The 21,357-nt window shown below is 40.0% G+C and overlaps 1 protein-coding gene across 2 annotated transcripts in view; it reads right to left on the minus strand.

Annotated features, from left to right (window-relative positions):
- The window catches only part of RBL1 (RB transcriptional corepressor like 1), a gene marked incomplete at its 3' end in the record, with an annotated part of 73,923 nt that extends 53,685 nt beyond the window's left edge, over positions 1-20,238 (minus strand). For both annotated transcript variants that reach the window (XM_082858217.1, XM_082858218.1), the window contains exons 1-8: positions 20,062-20,238; positions 16,869-17,002; positions 7,856-8,056; positions 7,544-7,608; positions 7,316-7,444; positions 7,044-7,204; positions 1,600-1,649; positions 794-980 (exon numbers count right to left, since the gene is read on the minus strand). In XM_082858217.1, coding sequence (XP_082714343.1) covers positions 794-980; positions 1,600-1,649; positions 7,044-7,204; positions 7,316-7,444; positions 7,544-7,608; positions 7,856-8,056; positions 16,869-17,002; positions 20,062-20,217 — 1,083 coding nt within the window. In that variant the 5' untranslated portion in view covers positions 20,218-20,238. The remainder of the gene's footprint in view (positions 1-793; positions 981-1,599; positions 1,650-7,043; positions 7,205-7,315; positions 7,445-7,543; positions 7,609-7,855; positions 8,057-16,868; positions 17,003-20,061) is intronic.
- Between the last annotated feature and the right edge of the window lie 1,119 nt (positions 20,239-21,357).

The following is a 21,357-nucleotide window of genomic DNA, read 5'->3' on the forward strand; positions in this document are numbered from 1 at the left end:
ACCTTCTTCCCCATTATGTGTTTAATTCAGTACATATGCCATCTTCTCTATTCACGTTTAATAGGTTACTTTCTCCCCCTCTTCTGGTTACCCACCAAAATTTTAGCAATATTATGCTAATAACATCCTACCTTTGAATAACACTTTCCCAAAGTGCTTTCTATCTATAATCTCATTTTATCTTCATAACATTCATTTGAAATATAACAGGCACATTTTCATTTTACATATGAGGCAATAGGCACAGAGAAGTTATAAAACTTGTTTAAGCTGACAAAGGTAATGGCAGAGCTGGGACTAAAACTTAGGTTTCCATCTTCTGGACCAGTGAATTTTCCATTAGACCTCATCCTCCAACCTACCTAAGACATAAATACAGAATTAAGCCTTGGCTATTAACAATCAAATCAGAGTTATATGGCTGAAGTTTGGGAAGAGCACATAGTTCGTCATGGGTAGGAAAGCAAACTAAATTTTAAATCAAGAGAAGAGTGGCTAAAGTGATGCAAAGAAAAAATAGGAGGAAAGCATAAATCCTTCTTCATACCCAAAGACACATACTCTACTGAAAAGCCAGGCATTCTGGGAAAATATCCAAATATGAAAAATTGCAAGAAATGAGGTAAAAATACTAAATGCCACAGTTTTGAAAGCTACCTTTAAGGCTTTCATGGGAAATATGAGTTAATAGAAGAAACTCAAGATTTAACTTGAAAGATGCTGCTGCTGTTAGTAGAATCACACACACAGAGAAAAAGATCATTCAAGACTGAGGCCAGGCTAGGTTAATTACTTTTTCAAAGTGTTGTTGAAGGTTACACTCCACATTAGCCTGTGCTGTCAGTTTCCCTAATGGGGCATCACCAGTGAACTTTCGAGGAGTTCCAATTTCCTCTTCTGCATCTGCTCCCAAAAAGATCCTCTCATCAAAGTCACCAACAGTTAAAACATATTCTTCATACTCCTTGTTCACTGCTTTGCTGAAAAGAGAATTATTTTAAGCTGCTAGAACAAAACTAAGTTACACAATGGATTTATCTTGACTTGAAGATAGATTTTGACTCCACAGACTAGAAAAGCTCATGACTTTCTAGTTTTTATTAACTTTGCCCATCTAACAATATCAGAGGTTTCTATCCGATCACAGACATTCTTCACATTCACATACATGGCAATAAATTACTTTGAAAGGTGAGTGAAAAGAATATACACTTAATCTGGAAACTAGTTGAACCTAATTAAGACCTGATCATTGAGGAAACAATTGTGTGTGGCCTTGAAATATAAGCACATTCTGAACTTGCCAATATTTGATTAATTTGCCAATATTAGTTTACAAAGAATGTAAACTCAAATACAGAAGTCATTGGGTCTGTTTATGAGTTTCTTAGGAGAGCAGCTGTTTTAAGAGCAAATGGGATCTTAAAATAAATGTACTTAAAGACAGCAAGGCTTAGTGATAACACCCACTCAGCCACGGAAGCAGAAGGAACTTGAATTTGGAGCAGTTACCTTCATACAACATTTTACTTAACAAACTGCAACAAATCATATTGATAACTTATGATATGCCAGATACCATCAGTGCTAGACACTTACCTATTATCAGTAAAACTAGAAAGGTCCAGAAGGCATTCTCCCTTTAAAATCTGGGGAAAAAAACCCACTTTGTGACTTCATGTAAGTAAGCATATTAACATACACACAAAAATACTACATTTATCTAAATTTTCACATTGGTAGTTATAAATAACACACACACACACAAAATAGAATTACTAAATATTTCTTTCAGACCTGTAAATCCTATTTAGTATGCAAATAAAATATTAAAAAACATTTAAAGTCAAGTTTTGAAAATACTTTGTAGTCTATAGCAGTGGTTTCCAAATTTTAGTGACATAATAATCATGTAGGGGAACTTGTTAAAAATGCAGACTGACAGACCTCAAGGTCTGAACTAAGGCAGCAGTTTGTTTGTTTTTTGTTTTTGCGGTAGAGGGCCTCTCCCGTTGTGGAGCACAGGCTCCGGATGCACAGGCTCAGCGGCCATGGCTCACGGGCCCAGCCGCTCTGCGGCATGTGGGATCCTCCCGGACCGGGGCGCGAACCCGTGTCCCCTGCATCGGCAGGCGGACTCGCAACCACTGCGCCACCAGGGAAGCCCAAGGCAGAAGTTTTAACAAATTCCTCAAGTAATTCTCATGAAAGCTGTCCAATTTTAAACATTGGTCTATGGAAAATGGAAACTAACAGTTACTGAATGATAATATATGTCAGGCAAGCAAAAGATTTGAAAGGAATATAGGTACTGTTACTGGTGACAGAGGAAAACTACACTGTTATCAATATTTTCTGTGTATCCACACTATACTTAGATTACTACATAACAAGGGTTGCAAACTCAAATGATTTCAGGGGTCAGGGATCAACGTACATAAATGAAGATGGCAGAAAGCATGCTTCCCATCCTAAAAGAGGTGGCCAAAAGACGTGGCCATCATTTAGCTTGACAACAGTTACCATGTAGAAATTGCAAACTGGTATTGCCATAGCTTCTGATTTTTAAAAAATTTTCATATAAAAGACCTTTATGTGTAAGTTAAAAATTGAACAAAAGAAAAATGAAATAAAAAATTAAAACACCCTAAACAGGCCAAATAAAGCGTCTGGCCCATGGTCAGGAGAACCACTGTCCAAACCAGGATACTTTTGGAGTGAAAGAAGACACTATAATAATTATGCCAAGACAACAGCCAAAACCCAGATAATTCAGGCAAACCAAGATGAATGGTCATCATAGCCAGGGGCCACTAGTGCCTTACACAATAGACATAATCCTTGAGTTCCTTTAAAAGTTTATTTTGCTGGAGATTAAAGTTTTACAAAAAGATATTTTACATAGATATACACACAAAAATATATACTGTGTATATATACACATAAATAAATACTTGTTTTTTTGCTGAAAGATAAGACTAAATACAAAATGATGTCCAAGAGGGACTTCCCTGGCAGTCCAGTGGTTAAGAATCCCCCTTCCAATGCAGGGGATTCAATCCCTAGTCGGGGAACTAAGATCCCACATGCCGTGGAGCAACTAAGCCTGTGCGCCACAACTACTGAGCACACAGGCCACAACTACAGAGCCCATGCACTCTGGAGCCCGTGCACCACAACTGGAGAGAAGCCCACGTGCCGCAGTGGAGGATCCCTCATGCCGCAACTGAAACCCAATGCTGGAGACTGGTTCAAGATGGCAGAGTAGAAGGACGTACTCCTACTCCCTCCTGTGAGAGCAGCGGAATCACAACTAACTGTTGAACAATCATCAACAGGAAGACACTGGAACTCACCAAAAAAGATACCCCACATCCAAAGACAAAGGAGAAGCCACAGTGAGATGGTAGGAGGGGCACAATCACAATAAAATCAAATCCCATAACTGTTGGGTGGGTGACTCACAAACTGGAGAACACTTATACCACAGAAGTCCACCCACTGGAGTGAAGGTTCAGAGCCCCACGTCAGGCTTCCCAACCTAGGGGTCCGGCAATAGGAGGAGGAATTCCTAGAGAATCAGACTTTGAAGGCTAGCGGGATTTGACTGCAGGACTTTGATAGGACTGGGGGAAACAGAGACTCCACTCTTGGAGGGCACACACAAAGTAGTGTGCACATCGGGACCCAGGGGAAGGAGCAGTGACCCCACAGGAGACTGAACCAGACCTACCTGCTAGTGTTAGAGGGTCTCCTGGAGAGGTGGGGGGTGGCTGTGTCTCACTATGAGGACAAGGACACTGGCAGAAGTTCTGGGAAGTACTCCTTGGCATGAGCCCTCCCAGAGTCTGCCATTAGCCACACCAAAGAGGCCAGGAAGGCTCCAGTGTTGGGTCACCTCAGGCCAAACAGCCAACAGGGAGGGAACCCAGCCCCACCCATCAGCAGACAAGCGGATTAAAGTTTTACTGAGCTCTGCCCACCACCAGTCCCTCCCATCAGGAAACTTGCACAAGCCTTGTAGATAGCCTCATCCACCAGAGGGCAGACAGCAGAAGCAAGAAGAACTACCATCCTGCAGCCTGTGGAACAAAAACCACATTCACAGAAGGATAGACAAGATGAAAAGGCAGAGGGCTATGTACCAGATGAAGGAACAAGATAAAACCCCAGAAAAACAACTAAATGAAGTGGAGATAGGCAACCTTCCAGAAAAAGAATTCAGAATAATAATAGTGAAGATGATCCAGGACCTCGGAAAAAGAATGGAGGTAAAGATCGAGAAGATGCAAGAAATGTTTAACAAAGATCTAGAAGAATTAAAGAACAAACAGAGATGAACAATACAATAACTGAAATGAAAAATACACTAGAAGGAATCAATAGCAGCATAACTGAGGCAGAAGAACGGATAAGTGAGCTGGAAGACAGAATGGTGGAATTCACTGCTGCGGAACAGAATAAAGAAAAAAGAATGAAAAGAAATGAAGACAGCCTTAGAGACCTCTGGGACAACATTAAATGCAACAACATTTGCATTATAGGGGTCCTAGAAGGAGGAGAGAGAGAGAAAGGACCCGAGAAAATATTTGAAGAGACTATAGTCGAAAACTTCCCTAACATGGGAAAGGAAATAGCCACCCAAGTCCAGGAAGCGCAGAGTCCCTTACAGGACAAACCCAAGGAGAAACATGCCGAGACACATAGGAATCAAATTGGCAAAAATTAGAAACAAAGAAAAATTATTGAAAGCAGCAAGGGAAAAACAACAAATAACATACAAGGGAACTCCCGCAAGTTTAACGGCTGATTTCTCACCAGAAACTCTACAAGCCAGAAGTGAGTGGCATGACATACTTAAAGTGATGAAAGGGAAGGACCTACAACCAAGATTACTCTACCCGGCAAGGATCTCATTCAGATTTGATGGAGAAATCAAAAGCTTTACAGACAAGCAAAAGCTAAGAGAATTCAGCACCACCAAACCAGCTCTACAACAAATGCTAAAGGAACTTCCCTAAGTGGGAAACACAAGAGAAGAAAAGGACCTACAAAAACAAACCCAAAACAATTAAGAAAATCATAATTCTATCAAACATTTAGAGAAGAGCTAGCACCCATCCTTCTCAAACTCTTCTAAAAAATTGCAGAGGAGGGGCTTCCCTGGTGGTGCAGTCGTTGAGAGTCCGCCTGCCGATGCAGGGGACACAGGTTCGTGCCCCGGTCCGGGAAGATCCCACATGCTGCGGAGCAGCTGGGCCAGTGAGCCATGGCCACTGAGCCTGCACGTCCGGAGCCTGTGCTCCGCAATGGGAGAGGCCATAATAGTGAGAGGCCCGCGTACAGCAAAAAAAAAAAAAAAAAAAATCTACAAACAACAAATGCTGGAGAGGGTGTGGAGAAAAGGGAACCCTCTTGCACTCTTGGTGAGAATGTAAATTGATACAGCCACTATGGAGAACAGTATGGCGGTTCCTTAAAAAACTGAAAATAGAATTACCATATGACCCAGCAATCCCACTACTGGGCATATACCCAGAGAAAAACATAATTCAAAAAGACACATGCACCCCAATGTTCATTGCAGCACTGTTTACAATAGCCAGGTCATGGAAGCAACCTAAATGCCCCTCGACAGATGAATGGATAAAGAAGATGTGGTACATATATACACAATGGAATATTACTCAGCCATAAAAAAGGAACGAAATTGGGTTATTTGTAGAGACGTGGATCAATCTAGAGAGTGTCATACAAAGTGAAGTAAGTCAGAAAGAGAAAAAACAAATACTGTATATTAACACATACATGTGGAACCTAGAAAAATGGTACAGATGAACAGGTTTGCAGGGCAGAAATTGAGACACAGTTGTAGAGAACAAACGTATGGACACCAAGGGGGGAAAGCGGTGGGGGGCAGGGGGTGTGGTGGTGTGATGAACTGGGAGATCGGGATTGACATATATACACTAATATGTGTAAAATGGATAATAAGAACCTGCTGCATAAAAAATAAAATTAAAAAAAAGACCCAAATCTATCAAAAAATAAAATTAAATAAATAAATTTTTTAAAAATATATTTTAAATAAATATTTTTTAAAAAGTATGTGTAAGGGAAGAAACCAGTTAGGGAAGACTTTATGCTCAGAGGAAAATCTCATAATAGTATTTGCAAAGAGGGGAACTATAATAATGATCTAATCCATATTCCTATTTTTTTTTTCCAACCAAAGAGAAAACTCAAGTCGTAGCTGGATTAAATGGCTCAGCGTTGGGGAAATAAATTGAGACCCAAAGGAAAAAGCCAGGGCTTTCCTGGTGGCGCAGTGGTTGAGAGTCTGCCTGCCGATGCAGGGGACGCGGGTTTGTGCCCCGGTCCGGGAGGATCCCTCGTGCCGCGGAGCGGCTGGGCCTGTGAGCCATGGCCGCTGAGCCTGTGTGTCTGGAGCCTGTGCTCTGCAGCGGGAGAGGCCACAGCAGTGAGAGACCCGCGTACCGCAAAAAAAAAAAAAAAGGAAAAAGCCAACTCAAACATATAGAAAGAGCGAGGTAAATTATTGAGAAAAAAATCCAGAATGCATGTAGGTAGCCCACAACTGTAAGGGATTTTCTGTTCTACTCATATTGAATTAAAGTTACAGTTGTTATATTGATACATCATCCTACTTTTAATAAACAGTCAGCGAGTTATTCAAATTGTGGCAATAAACTAGCTTACTCTGACCTCCTGCTTTTCATAATTCTTTATCAGGCTTACTCTGATGTTCTGTTCTTTATAATTCTCTATCAGAACCTCCTATAGTTGCCTCTGACAGTGCCTTTACTTGACAGTACATACAGATGGTCACATTCTTCAACAGCTCAGTTTTGCACATCACAGAAAATCACAGGACAACTCCACATCACATCAGAGACTGAAACCTGGGAATCTTGACCCTGAGTCCTATAATGTTAAGAACTTGCTTAAAATATTGCTTTTCCCCTTGAGGCTGCTGCTGCTGACCCCCCAAAATCTGAGTCATTTAATTGTAAGTATAGTACCTTCCTGTCAAAGAGCTTTGAAATATATGGCTTAAAGTAGTGCTCCTTTATTCCTTTGGCTTCTACCAGAAGTCCGTCATGTAGTTCACACAGTACAGGAATGATGCAGGGAGGTTCTTCAGAAGCCCTAAAGTCAGCAGTATGGAAATCAGATGGTAACCCTAGTTTGACAGGGTATAAAGAGCAATGGAGGGAAGAGAGAATATGGTCAATTTTTGAAACTCTTTTTCTAAAAATTGATAATCAGTTTTCAAAAATACATAAGGTCTTACCTTTAAATGACGGATTTAGCAAGTCTCGTCTATTTGGGCACATAATGGCATTGGCAAAAATCAGATCCAAGCAGCACAGAAGTAAATGATAAGAGTTTACTAAATCATCTCCAATCATACGAAAATTACCTTTAGAAGAAAAGAGACATAAAACCCAGAAACCTTTCAGGTCAAATAGCACCAAGTTCCCACAGTAGAAATGTAAAACACCTGAAAGTGTCACCTTACCCTTAGTATAAACAAAGAGTGTCCAACAGAAATTAAAGAGCTCCTTAACACTGCAAGGAATCCTCCTAAAAAGGGGGAAAAAATGTACTTTTTATCTGACTTACTAAATATCATTCCACATTTGTCACTTAAATTGAAACAGCAAATATAACAAATAGTAAAGTCAAATTACATATAAAATCTCATTCACAAAGGACAGACAACTATGTTTTATTAAATGGAATCAAAAAGTAGACTTTTAAAAATGCAAATTCCCTTAATAAGTTTGTATCATAATTTTTATGTCAATTATATGAGGATTAAGTGTCTCACCTCTGCTTCCTGCTTCGTGGTAACTTTGGTGGCTCTTCATATGGATTTTGAAATATATCTAAAAAAATTGGCTCAAATTTTTTGAAAATTACAGTAGATACCTCAAAATTTCTTTCTAGCCTTTCTATACGTTCACGAAATTCTTGTGGCAAGTTTGACATGTCCATCCACTTCTTCATTTTACTAAAAAACTGTATTAAACTAAAAAAACAGAAAAAAAGCAAATTTAAAATGAGTCCATATAATGGAAGGAAAAGAAGACACTCTACTTATGCCTAAAAATCTTTATAAAATGCCTGATTTTATTTTAAAAAAAAAAGAGAGAGAGAGAAAACAAAAACCTCACTCCAAGTGCTATGAAATTACTTTGGTTCCCAGAATCACTGTGGGAATGTAGATTTTGAATTAGTAGTCAATACATAAAATATCTTCTACTATGCAGGGAGTACCTATCTACTTCTTTTATTCCCTGCAGCACCTAGACAATACTCTGCATATAAATTACAAAGTAAATGTTAGGCAACAGACTGATGAGTTCACAAAACTAGTTTGAGGAAAGACAGAATCTCCCAATACTGGATTCTGGAATTTGATCACAAAGCACCAGACTGTTACAGGGCAGGAATAAAATTCAAATGTTTGTGTTCCAACGTGTGGTTCTACCTCCAAATATAAACTAAGAAGGTAGTACATAACCAGAAAATCACTTAATGGATAATGGCTCTACCTTTCTGGCTTATTTAATTATGAGTGCATTTTTTTTATGTCCTCATGTTAGTATGGTCTTAGACTGAAATTTTGTAGTGTTAAAGCTCATTTAAGTGTCTAGGGCTATATACAGAATGATACTTGTAATTTTTTTCTTAAAAAAGGTGGTGGAAGAAATCATTAGCTAGTTGTCCATAGGTGTTCAAACTCCAGACATGCTGATTGAAATCTAAAAATCTGAGTTTTTTTTTAAAAGATCTTTATCAGGGCTTCCCTGGTGGCACAGTGGATAAGAATCTGCCTGCCAATTCAGGGGACACGGGTTCGATCCCTGGTCCGGGAAGATCCCACATGCCGCAGAGCAACTAAGCCCGTGCACCACAACTACGGAGCCTGCGCTGTGGAGCCTGTGAGCCACAACTACTGAAGCCCGCATGCCTAGAGCCCGTGCACAGCATCAAGAGAAGCCACCACAATGAGAAGCCCGCGCACCACAACGAAGAGTAGCTCACGCTCGCTGCAACTAGAGAAAGCCTGCGCACAGCAATGAAGATCCAACACAGCCAAAAAAAAAAAAAAAAAATGTATATCATGATACCCTGTGTGTGAGAATTCTCCTTTTTGGTTTTCTTTTTTTAACGGGTAATATGCATAATTACAAAATTTAAAAGGTACTAAAGGATATATGATGTCTGCTACCACCGCCCTCCCAGTTTTTTTCCACTAAAGCAATCAACTTTGCCTTAGTGACTAATTACATTGTTACTAGTTATTTGTCCTTGCAGAGCTTTTTAAGGCATTTATAAACATATACCTACTTAAACGTTTTTCCCACTCATACGATACCATACTACCTACAATATTCTGCACTTCATTTTTCCCTGTAATTTATTTTGGAAATCTTTTTTTTTTTTTTTTTTTTTGCGGTACACGGGCCTCTCACTGTTGTGGCCTCCCCCATTGCAGAGCACAGGCTCTGGATGCACAGGCTCAGTGGCCATGGCTCACGGGCCCAGCCGCTCCGCGGCATGTGGGATCTTCCTGGACCGGGGCAAGAACCCATGTCCCCTGCATCAGCAGGCGGACTCTCAACCACTGTGCCAGAGAAGCCCTGGAGATCTTTTTATATCAGTTCATGTAATACTCCTTCCATAATTTTAAGAGCTGCGTTTTATTCCACTATATGAATGTACCATAAATGTATTTAAACATTCCCTTTTATCCCTTAATCTTTTTATTTTGAAATAGCATCAAACTTACAAAAAAGTTGCAAGAATAGTATACAAGAACTCCTTTATTCACCGATAATTAACATTTTGTGTATTTGCTTTGTCATCCATCTCTCTCTCTCTCTGTGTATATATGTGTATACAAGTGTTCCTTGATTTATCATGGGGTTACATCCCGATAAACCCACTGTAAGCTGAAAATATTATAAGCTGAAAATGCATTTCATATACCTAACCTACCGAACATCATAGCTTAGCCTAGTCCACCTTAAACATGCTCAGAACACTTCCATTAGCCTACAGTTGGGTAAAATCATCTAACACAAAGCCTATTTGATAAAAAAAAGTGTTGACTATCTCATGTAGTTTAATGAATACTCTATTAAAAGTAAAAAACAGAATGGTTGTAAGTGTATTGGTTGTTTACCATCCTGACTGCATGGCTGGCAGGGAGCTATGGCTCACTGCTGCTGCCCAGCATCATGAGACAGTATCACACCATCAAGTCACAAATCTTAAGTCGAATCATCATCTGTATATGTATCCACATGTGATGGTTAATTTTAGGTGTCAATTGGACTGAGCCACGGTGCCTAGATAGTTGGTCAAACATTATTCTGGATGTTTCTGTGAAGATGTTTTTTGGATGAGATTAAAATTTTTTAGAAAAGTTATATACGGGCTCATGGATTTCCACTGCCTATCTGGACCAAAGCCAACCTGCCTACAGTCACTGCTGAGTGCCCAATCAGCCAGCAGCAGAGCAAGGTTCTTTAGGAGGCTGTATATGCTCTGAATCAGCAAACAGTATAGTGCTGTTTCTTCCATAGCCAGGATTCACAGGTCCAGGAATCAAGAGGTGGGGGGAGAGTGGCACCACTCACTATTACCCCTACTGACCCACCAGCAAAATTTTTGCTTCCTGTCTCTGTCACATTATACTCTGTTGGCCTAGAGGTCTTAGTTCCAAAGAGAGTAATGCTTCCACCAAGAGATACAACAATATCCATTGAACTAGAAGTTAAGACTGCATCCAACCACTTTGGGCTCCTCATGCCTCTAAAGCAACAGGCAAAGAAGGGAGTTACTATGCTGGCTGGAGTCACTGATCCTGATGACCAAGGAGAAATTGGATTGCTACTCCAGAATGGAGGTAAAGAAGAATAGAATACAGGAATCCCTTAGGGTAGCTCTTACTATTACCATCCCCTGTGATTAAAGTCAATGGAAAACTACAACAACCCAACAGGCAGGACTACTAATGGCCCAGACTCTTCAGGAACGAAGGTTTCGGGTCACCTCACCAGGTAAAAAAAACCACAACCAGCTGAGGTGCTTGCTGAAGGCAAAGGAAATATGGACTGGGCAGTGGAAGAAGGTTATTAATACCAACTACAACCACAGGACCAGTGAAACGAGGACTCTAATTGTAACGAGTATTTCTTATTTTGCTACAAATATGTTTGTGTGCGTGTATTAAATCTTTGTATTCCTTCCTCTCTCACCCACTTGTTACGTAACATAGCACGTACTGACTTTATACCACAGTATTGTTAACTTTACTTCCGAGCATTTAAGTTATAGGATATCAAGAAGAGTAAACATCACCCAAGGATTTTGCATCCTCTTTTGGGGAAAGGGTTAGGGCATTTTGGGTTGTACAAAGTATACTTATCTCATGTTAGGCTAATGTATGATCTTGTTATGGCTTTTATTTGCAGATTAAGTATGGCATAAGGAGATGTGTATGGGCGCCCAGATATTCAGTCAAACATTATGCCAATGTTTCCATTAAGGTATTTTTTGGAATGAAATAAACATTTGGATTGGTGGATTCTGAGTAAAGCAGATTACTCTCCATAATGTAGGGGGGCCTCATCTAATCAGTCTGAAGGTCTTAACAGGAAAAGACTGACCTCCTCCCAAGTAAGAAGGAATTCTGCCAGCAGACTGCCTTTGGATTCAAACTGCAACTCTTTCCTGGGTTGCCAGCCTGCTGGGCTACCCCATATTTTAGACTCTCCAAGTCTCCACAACCATGTGAGCCAATTCCTTAAAATCCCTCTCCCTCTCCTCTTCCCAACCTGTGCATGTGTGTGTACATGCTATTTTGCATGTGCGCTCGCTCGCTCTCTCTCCATATATGTGTGTATGTGTGTATATACACACACACACACACACACACATTAACACATTCTATTGGTTTTGTTCCTCTGGTGAATCCCAATATAACATACATATAATTTTTTTCTGAAGCATTTGAGAGTAAGGTGTAGATATCATGCCCCTTTACTCATAAATACTCTTCTATTTTCATAAAGAGAAAATGTATTTACTCAAAAATATAGTTTCTATTTCCTGAGAAAGAGGTCTTACATGATTAAGTGCAATTATCAAAATCAGAAAATTTTATATTGATAAAATACTATTAGTTCATATTTAAATTTATAATTCACCAATTGTCTCAAGAATGTTCTTGATAGCAATCTTAAATTTCCCAGTCTAGGTTGTAATCTAGTAGCATGAACTGCATTTATGTGTTATTTCCTTTTAGTTTCCTTTGGTCTACATAGTTCTTTAGACTGTCTCTTGTGACACCAACATTTTGGAAGAGGACAGGTCAGTTATTTTGTAGTATGTCCCTACATGCTTCCCTCATTATTAGATTTAGGCTATGTATTTTTGACAGAGTACTACATAAGTGATGTTATATCCTTCTCAGTGGGTCATAACCATTTGTTCCATCATTGATAATAACTCTGCACTTGATTTAGGTGGTATCTGCCAGGTTTTCCACTTCAAAGTTACTATTTTTCCCTTTGTAATTGATAAGTGACTTATAGGGAGATACTCTACAATTATGCAAATATTTAGTTGGCATTCTAATATAAGGAAGATATTTCCCTTCTCCCCTATTTATCATCAGTATAGATTTTATTCAGTGAGCTATAATCCATTACTGTCCCTATTCATTCTGATGCTCAAGTTATCCCAGGTATGATTACAAATGGGAGCCTTTTCAAACTAGCTCCTATGCCCCCTGGACATGTCCCCAACATTTTTTGAGCACTTCCTTACTTTCTGGCATAAGTTGTTCCAGGTTCGTTAGAAAAATAGGTCTGCCCCAGCTTCTGAATCAGCCATTTCTTTGAAGACATTATGCTAAGTATTCATTTGTTGTGTCCTTCCTTGGAGATATTATGCTGTTATTTGAAGACATTAGGCTAAGTGAAATAAGCCAGTTACAAAAAGACAAATACTGTACGATTCCACTTATGTGAGGTACCTAGAACAGTCAAATTCGGAGAGACAGAAAGTAGAATGGTGGTTGTTGAGTGCTAGGAGGAGGAAGAGGGAAGTTATTGTTTAAGTGGTATGGAGTTTAAGTTTGGGAAGATGAAAAAGCTCTGGAGATGGATGGTGGTGAGGGTTTAACAACAATGTTAATGTATTTAATGACAATGAACTGTACAATTAAAATTGGTTAAAATGGTAAATTTTATGTAATGCATATCTTATCACATACAGATACAATTCCCCCCAACCCTGCTGCCAAAAGCAAAGTATAGAGTAGGGATGGTAATATGGAACATACATTCCAATAGTGGCACACTACCTAATTTTAATGGCACTCAAAAGATAAAAAAGAAAATTACTCTGTAAAAATTAGTATCATCAATGTTCCAATTAAAATTATGAAAAATCATTTTTCATTCAGGTTCTATTATACTATGAAAATAATGAATGAATGAAAGTTGTCTTGATTTAAGTTACTGAAAAACTTGTAAAAAATTAGTTCTCAATACTTAAAACAATAAGATATAGACAACTAACTGTTTTATTAAAATGAATTGAAAATTCAAATTATAAAATAGATACAATTTTTTAATACCCTTAATAGCAGAATAAATTTTTACATGAAACTTTCTTTTTAAGTTGGAAGTTGCTTTGGTTAAATTTTTTTTGTTTTGTAGACTGAAGCTGAATATAGATACAGTTCAAAAGGAGACATACTAATGTATATTTGTATATAGATACATATGTAATACAGCATGACTTGGGAGGCTCGCCACTTTCTTAGGTATATAACCTCTGGGAAGTAATTTAATCTCTTGGTGACTTGGTTTCCTCATCTTTAAAATGAGATTTATTTAATACAATTACTGTGAGGATTAAATTAATAAAGATATGCAAACTATTAGCACATATTGTCTGTCACACAGGTAAATATTCAATAAAAATTTGCTAGTTTTACATGTTTATGTATAAATCTATACTTAATCAGTATTTTGCAGTATAATTTATTAACAATATTTGATGGATATTTTCCCATATCTATAAAGATCTACATAGTCATTTAAAATTACATTTAAAGTTGAAATTTTGAAAATAGCCCAAATTATTATAAATCAATGTAAATAATAATCATCACTTGAAATTCTTTTTTATTTGCCTGAATGAACATACTGATGTTGGTCAACAGCTCTTTTAGCAATTAGGAATGTGACACTTAAAAAAATTTTTTAAAACCAATCCACATTTTAAAAAGTATCTTTTGGGCTTCCCTGGTGGTGCAGTGGTTGAGAGTCCGCCTGCCAATGCAGGGGACACGGGTTCGTGCCCCGGTCCGGGAAGATCCCACATGCGGCGGAGCAGCTGGGCCCGTGAGCCATGGCCGCTGGGCCTGCGCGTCCGGAGTCTGTGCTCCACAACGGGAGAGACCATAGCAGTGAGAGGCCCATGTACCGCAAAAAAAAAAAAAAAAAAAAAAAGTATCTTTTGACTCATCACTACACTTTTAGGAATTTATCTGAAATACACACTTACAATAATGTTCACTTGTCTGTAATCACAAGGGACTGGATATAATCTAAATGCTCATCAATAAGGGGGCTGGCTAAGTATATAAAACATCCTTATAACTTAAAATATCCCACAGTCACTAAAAAAAAATTAATGAGGTAGAGCTATACATAGTGATATAGAAGGATTTCCAGAATATAAAGTAAGAAAAGCAACAGAAAAATACATTTAGCAATGATCTCATTTATGCTTAAAAATAAAATGCAAAAAACTAAAAAACAGATTTTTTCCTGCTTAAAAATTTAATAACAGTAAATTGCTAATAGTGGTAAATTCTGGGGGATGGAAAAAGAGACATCTTTCTATTCTTCTATAGACATCTTCTATTCTTCTTCTGTATTATTTGAAAAATTTTAAACCTTTTTTCTTTTATTGTGGTAAAAGTATATACAATGTAAAATTTACCATTTTAACCATTTTTAAGTGTACAGGTCAGTGGCATTAACCATTACCACTATATACCTCCAGAACTGTTTTCATTATTTGAAATTTTTATCATGAGCTTGTACTGTTCAGTTTCCGCAACAACTTATTATTACAAAGATTTAAAAATTTAGTATGGTCAGTGATGAGAACCATCAATAGAAAAAGATCATATGACAATGGACAAGGTTTTGCTCAATTAAAAAAAATTACCTTAACTCCTTTTATCTTATATTTTCATTTTGTTTTTATCATGAATGACAAAAATTATATTTACTAAAGTTTTAAAAATTGTCTTGACTTAATTCTTTTTCCATTTATAGAAACCAAAATTGTTCTGAAGATTTTTTTTTTTTTTTAATTTAGCATGAACTGAAACTTAACCCTTGCTGGATAGGGCTTTACACTTTCTCCTCTGTCCTGGAAACCCAGGATAGCAAATAGACAATGACCTCAAATAGTCATTATGAACATTAGCAACTATCCAAATCTGAATCACTCCATTTCTGTTGTTTGGTATTCAGGCAAATAGTTCTATACAGTTGATACCAGAGCAAGTAAAAGCTATAGCTAAGACCCACCAATTGCTTAGTATTTGCAAGGGAAAAAATATCAACCATACAGTAGAGCAACAAGAGAACATCGTTAGCAGATGATCAAAATTAACATCACCAATGAGAGGCAGAAGGATATCATGTGCCTCTAGATGTGATATACTGAGGACACAAAATCATTTATGTAGTTTTCCACCTAGGAATGTAAAACCTGCACCTAATCATAAGGAAACATGAAACAAAACGAGGAACAATCTATTAAAAAGGGGGGCAGGGTGATTGTGAACTATACTCTTCAAAAATGTCAATGTCGGGGCTTCCCTGGTGGCGCAGTGGTTGGGAGTCTGCCTGCTGATGCAGGGGACACGGGGCTCGTGCCCTGGTCCGGGAGGATCCCACATGACGCGGAGCGGCTGAGCCTGCGCGTCCGGAGCCTGTGCTCCGCAACGGGAGAGGCCACAGCAGGGAGAGGGCCGCGTACAGCAAAAAAAAAAAAAAAAGTCAATGTCATAAAAGACAAAGGCTGTGGAAATGTTCTTGTTTAAAGGAGACTAAAAAGACATGGCAAGTGAATGCAATACCTGATCCTAGATTGGATTATTTTTTTTTTAAGATTGGATCTTGAAGGAAGAAAATGCTATCAAGAATGTTACTGGATCAACCAATAAAACTACAATAGAGATGCTAGATTATACAAAATTACTGTATCAATGTTAACTTTGTTGACGTTGATAACTGTACTGTAGTTATTTAAGGAAATACACACTTAAGTATTTAGGGGTAAAGGGCTACAATGGACACCACTTAAATTGAAATAGCTGAGGAAAAAAATACTATTTAACAGAAAAAGATCAAATGATAAAGCAAATGGAGTAAAATATCAATAAAAGGTGAGTCTAGGTCAAGGGTACATGGATGTTCTTTGTCGTTTTCTTATTTCTGCAACTTTTCTGAAAGCTTGAAATTATTCTCAAATTTAAAACATTAATGAAAAAGTTACAGAGAAAAAAGATTTAGAACCTCTAAATCTAAAAAGATTTAGAGGCCCCTGGTTTAAGTAAGTTAGAATTTAAGGAAGAAAGGCAGAGAAAGAATGTGAGAATTGGGAAAAGATACCTATATGGATAACAAACTTCGAATGGGATGAAGCTAAATGATTTAAAATAAAGAGAAATTAAATCCTAAAATTAAATTTAGGACTTACAAAATAATGTTTGAAAAATCAAAGTGCTTTACCTTAATTTAGCTGAACGTAGTATTCTGGTAAGTGAAACACAATTTCCTTCCATGATACCCTTTCCAACTGTGGGAATAATGCTTTTGCGGCAAGCGACATATAATGAACATGCCAACCAGTGGATAACTTCTCCCTGGCAGGCAAAAGATAAAACAGCAAAATGGATACACTATGTTAAAACGCTTGAATTCTAGAATCAAAAGAGATCTTAGAATTACCTGATCTAATATTCATCCTGTATTAACAGGCCAGAGAAATGAAGATATTTGCCCAAGGTCACAAAACTTAGTTGGTTGCAGTAATGGGTATAAAACTCCTTACTCTTAGTCCTGTGTAACATGCTAAATCCGTATTAATCTAAAGATAGATCTCTCACCTATACCCCAAATCTAATATTATTGAAGAGTTTCCAATTTCTCAGCATTAGCTTTCTCAATATTATAACACCAGTCATGGCCTTGATGATGCTGAAGTTCCTACCATTTTAGTTTTAGGTTTCTTTTTTAACCAGTCTGGCAGAGAAAGGAAAGAACAGAGTAGAAGATGGCAAGAGAATTACACATATAAAAATTAACACCCATCACAACACAAAGGAGACTGTCAGTTTTGTGAGGTAAAAATTTGGGGAATTATTTACCCTAATCTTTAAAATAGTACGTATGGCTCTCTATCTTAGCAGACACTTCAATTTACAATGCTACAAAAAAGGTGTCATTTGGGAATTCAACACTTAATTCTCTGCTTTAGGCTTGAGATATCCAAGCTAGATTCACTTTATGACTTCACTGATGAGTTTTACATAAAATTAAGAACTAGACTCAAATCTCATAGCACAACACAATACTGTTGTGCAGATCCTCTTTAAGATCAGACTCTAAAAGAATAAAATGATTGATAAAGATTTCTTGTAATAATCCAAAAGGGGTGGGTAGAGATGGGTAGCCACCAATAAAGCTAAGACCTAGTGTTCCTACCCTAAAGTACTATAGTGAAAAGTCTCATTTGCTCAAGGCATTAAAGGAGGCAGGTAAGCTTAAGGTTGAATACTTTTAGAAGCCTTGATTAACGAATTGTTTGGGTATAGCATCCAAGTACTCTACAGCTTTTGGATACAGGCTACTAGATGAAAACACTATTAAGACAGAGAAAATTTAAGAACCAAAATTACTGCTTTGATTTTTTTCCTTAAAAAAAAAAGCACCTATAGTATTTAATTTAGTTCCTTTACGCTAGGCCTTAGAAATACAAAAACAGTTTCTAACATCAGGGTACTCCAAGTGTAGAGCTAAGAGGAACAGATATTATACTATTATCTATAATTGGTGAGATATATGTTTTAAAAAGAATTTAAGAGAAAGTGTTTTGGGAGAATATAGTGTAGTTACTGATTTTGACTGGGGGTCTGGGAAGGGTTCACAGAGGGAGACAAAAGTGCTAAGTGGTGAAAAATCACCAGAATGTACGGGGGGGAAGTGGGGTGGGTAAGCAGGAGCTAGTCAGGTAGACTAGAGGGGATAGGGGCTGGGCAGAGGGGTTCTTAGGAAGCAGCAGATATATGAAAATGCCCTCCACCAAAAACAAAGCATAAAAGAAAAGGAAAATAAAACACTCTAGATAGAATAAACACTCACAAAATCTCAATTCACACAGCTGTGATTTTGGTCAAACATTTAAGATATCCTGATGAACTCGGCCTAACTGGAGATTCAGCTCTTCAACTTTCGCTGCAGTCGGGAGTGAGGGAAAAGTTTCCAGGCAGAGGGATCGGCATGGAGAAAGCACACAAGTAGGAACAAGCTTGGCATATTCAAGAATCTGAAAGATGTGCCCAGGTTAATACCTTGACCTCCGTCTGCACTCAGCAGTGCTTTTTCAGTGACAGACCAAATGAGGACTCGATGTCAGAAATGCTTTCTCAGACTTTAAAAGTTTGTTTCCAATCTAGAGACCATAATTTATAATCTCCCTTAGCTTCTTATTCTTTCCTCAGCTTTCCAGTCGTGTCACCCAGAGATGCACATCACTGTCCTTCATCCAGTCTATCCAGTCCTACCCTGGAGACATACAAGAGTCTCTCTTCTCCTCTCTCTCTCTCTCTCTCACACTCACTCACACACACACACACACACACACACACACATTCAACTCCAAATTTCCAACTCTATGCCTTAGAGCCCACCGATTATTTCACCAGGTGATGAGTCAGCAGAGCACTCTGGGTGAGACCAGCTCTCTTGGATCACGAAAACCTTTGACCATAAGGCTACTGGAGTAATTGCAAATACATTCCATCACAATTCTACCTCTATACTGGGCTTATGCTTGTCTGGGTTCCTATGACAATTAGCAGAACGACCCTGGGCAAGACAATCCTCTGGGCCTTGATAATATTGCCTGGAAAGCAGGTTTAATACTCGCTGCCCTGCCACGTTCACAGGGCTGTTGTGAGGACTTAATGCAAGAACGGTTGGGGAAAATCTAATGATAGCCTACATTTATTTTGGTTAGAGACAGACACTGTGATTAGCATCTGGATAATCTAATTATCCCCATCTGAGAGAGGAGGAAACTGTGGCCGAGAGATAAGCATTGTGTGCACACTGGCTCTGATCAAACTGCTGTACAGTGGCAATACTGCCGAAAGAGCAACCCACACCTCGAGGCGGAAGGGTGAAGAGATTATGGCTCAGACTCCCAACTCCGGCTCCACCTCTAACGGTGCGACCTTGCGCTTAACCTCTTCGGGGCTCAGCTTTCCCATCTGTGTAACGGGGATCACAACATGTTCGAAGAGGTGTGGCGGCGAGAACCAAGTAAGATGACATATTTAAAGCGCTGGGCAGTGTCGTCTGGGCACACAATTCACGTAAGCTTCTGCCATTAGAGTAACTGTTTAAGCAGATTTAAGGGCAGTCCCATGACGTTTGTGGCACTGGTCTGAAGACTAGGGGACCCCTGAGTGGCATGTGACCTTGGACAAGCCACTCCTTTTCCGGACTTCGGTTTCCCGCCTCAAAATAAATGGAGAGATTGATCTACACTCGCCCTTCCAGCTTCGCACTCCTCGGCGCGGGGCTGGGCAGAGACCCTTCCCGGTGGGGAAACTCCCACCGCCCCATAGGGTGGGGTAGGGGCGGGGCGGGGGTGGGGCCTGGCGAGCTCGGTCTCGCCGCCCCACCTGCCGCCGCTCACCTCTAGGCTGTAGTTGCCCCGGATGGCGGTGAAGTCGTCCAGGGCTTCGGCCGCGCTCCCCTCATCCAGGTTCAGCTCCTGGCACAGGGCCTGCAGCGCCTCCCCGGCCGCGGCGACCACCGCCGCCCCCTCAGAGTGGGGATCGTCCTCGTCCATACCCTCAGGCCCGGCGGGCGGCGCGGTCACAGACCCCCCAGCTCCTTTCTCCCTCCTGGGCGCGCTACCCACAACCACCCGCGCCAAAAGCGCGCGAAAATCGGGAGCCGCAGAACGACGTCTCTTCGATGGTCTGCATCCGCGTTTCTCCTCAAAAAGGTCCGTTTCTCCTCCAGGGCTCCTAGCCTCCCTCTCCGGAAACGTGATAAGAAGACGGACTCCGGGGCCTAGAAAACCCGGACTTGGCCCTTGGCGGACAGCGGTGCACACAGCCGGCAGGGCAAATTTGGAGCGGAGGGATCGGCGGTCCGCGCGCAGGATCTGCTGGGAGTTGTAGTCCATATCCTGCCTTGGAGCCGGCTGCGCCTCCCTTTCTTGGTGGCTCTTTGGTTTGGGCCCCGCTGGGCTGCCAGTTGCGAGGCGGCCCCGTTCATCTTAGGGGGAAACCTCTTCTCTTCTGCCCGGCCAACCCACGGGCCTGGGTTTGTCACTGCCCCGGGACGCCATAGTCTGATCGAGAATTGCCCCTTGAGTTAGAAGATGGAGGAGGGACCTGAAAAAAGTGGTCTCTCGACAGCGAGGGCGGGGGAGGGCCTCGTCGCCCTCTCCTCAGTGTCTCCAGCGCCTAGTGAGTGGTCTTTTGAATGACTGAAGGGTTGGTGAGGCAAGGTTTATTGGGGGACACTTGTCCATCTCTTCTTGATCGCTAGACGAGGCTTGACCTGGGCTGAAAGAAATGCAGTAAGGAGCCACTTTCTCAGCTTCCTGGGAACTGGGACCCTGGAACCCAGTAAAGACTGTTATTCCAGACTTAGGAATGGCCTGAGCATAAGCCTGAAGGCGTGGAGCTGGTCTCGAGGCTTACCCTTCCGCTTCACCAAAAACACCTTCTCCAAGAGCCAGAGTGATCATTTGAAAAGGTAAATCAGAGCACGTCAGTACTTCACACAAGACCCTTCAGTAGATTCCTTTTGCCCTTAAAATAATGTCCAGACTTCTTGACCTGGCCTATAAGGCCCCATGTGATCTGGCCTCACCAGGGCATTGTCCCCCTCCTCAGGTATATAATAAGATCCAACCTCACTGCTTTGTTTTGGAACCTTGGAAATGCCAAGCTGCCAAACTAGTTCTTCCCAAGAA

This window comes from Leucopleurus acutus, assembly GCF_964270905.1.
Source record: "Leucopleurus acutus genome assembly, chromosome: 16".
Taxonomy (NCBI): Eukaryota; Metazoa; Chordata; class Mammalia; order Artiodactyla; family Delphinidae; genus Leucopleurus; species Leucopleurus acutus.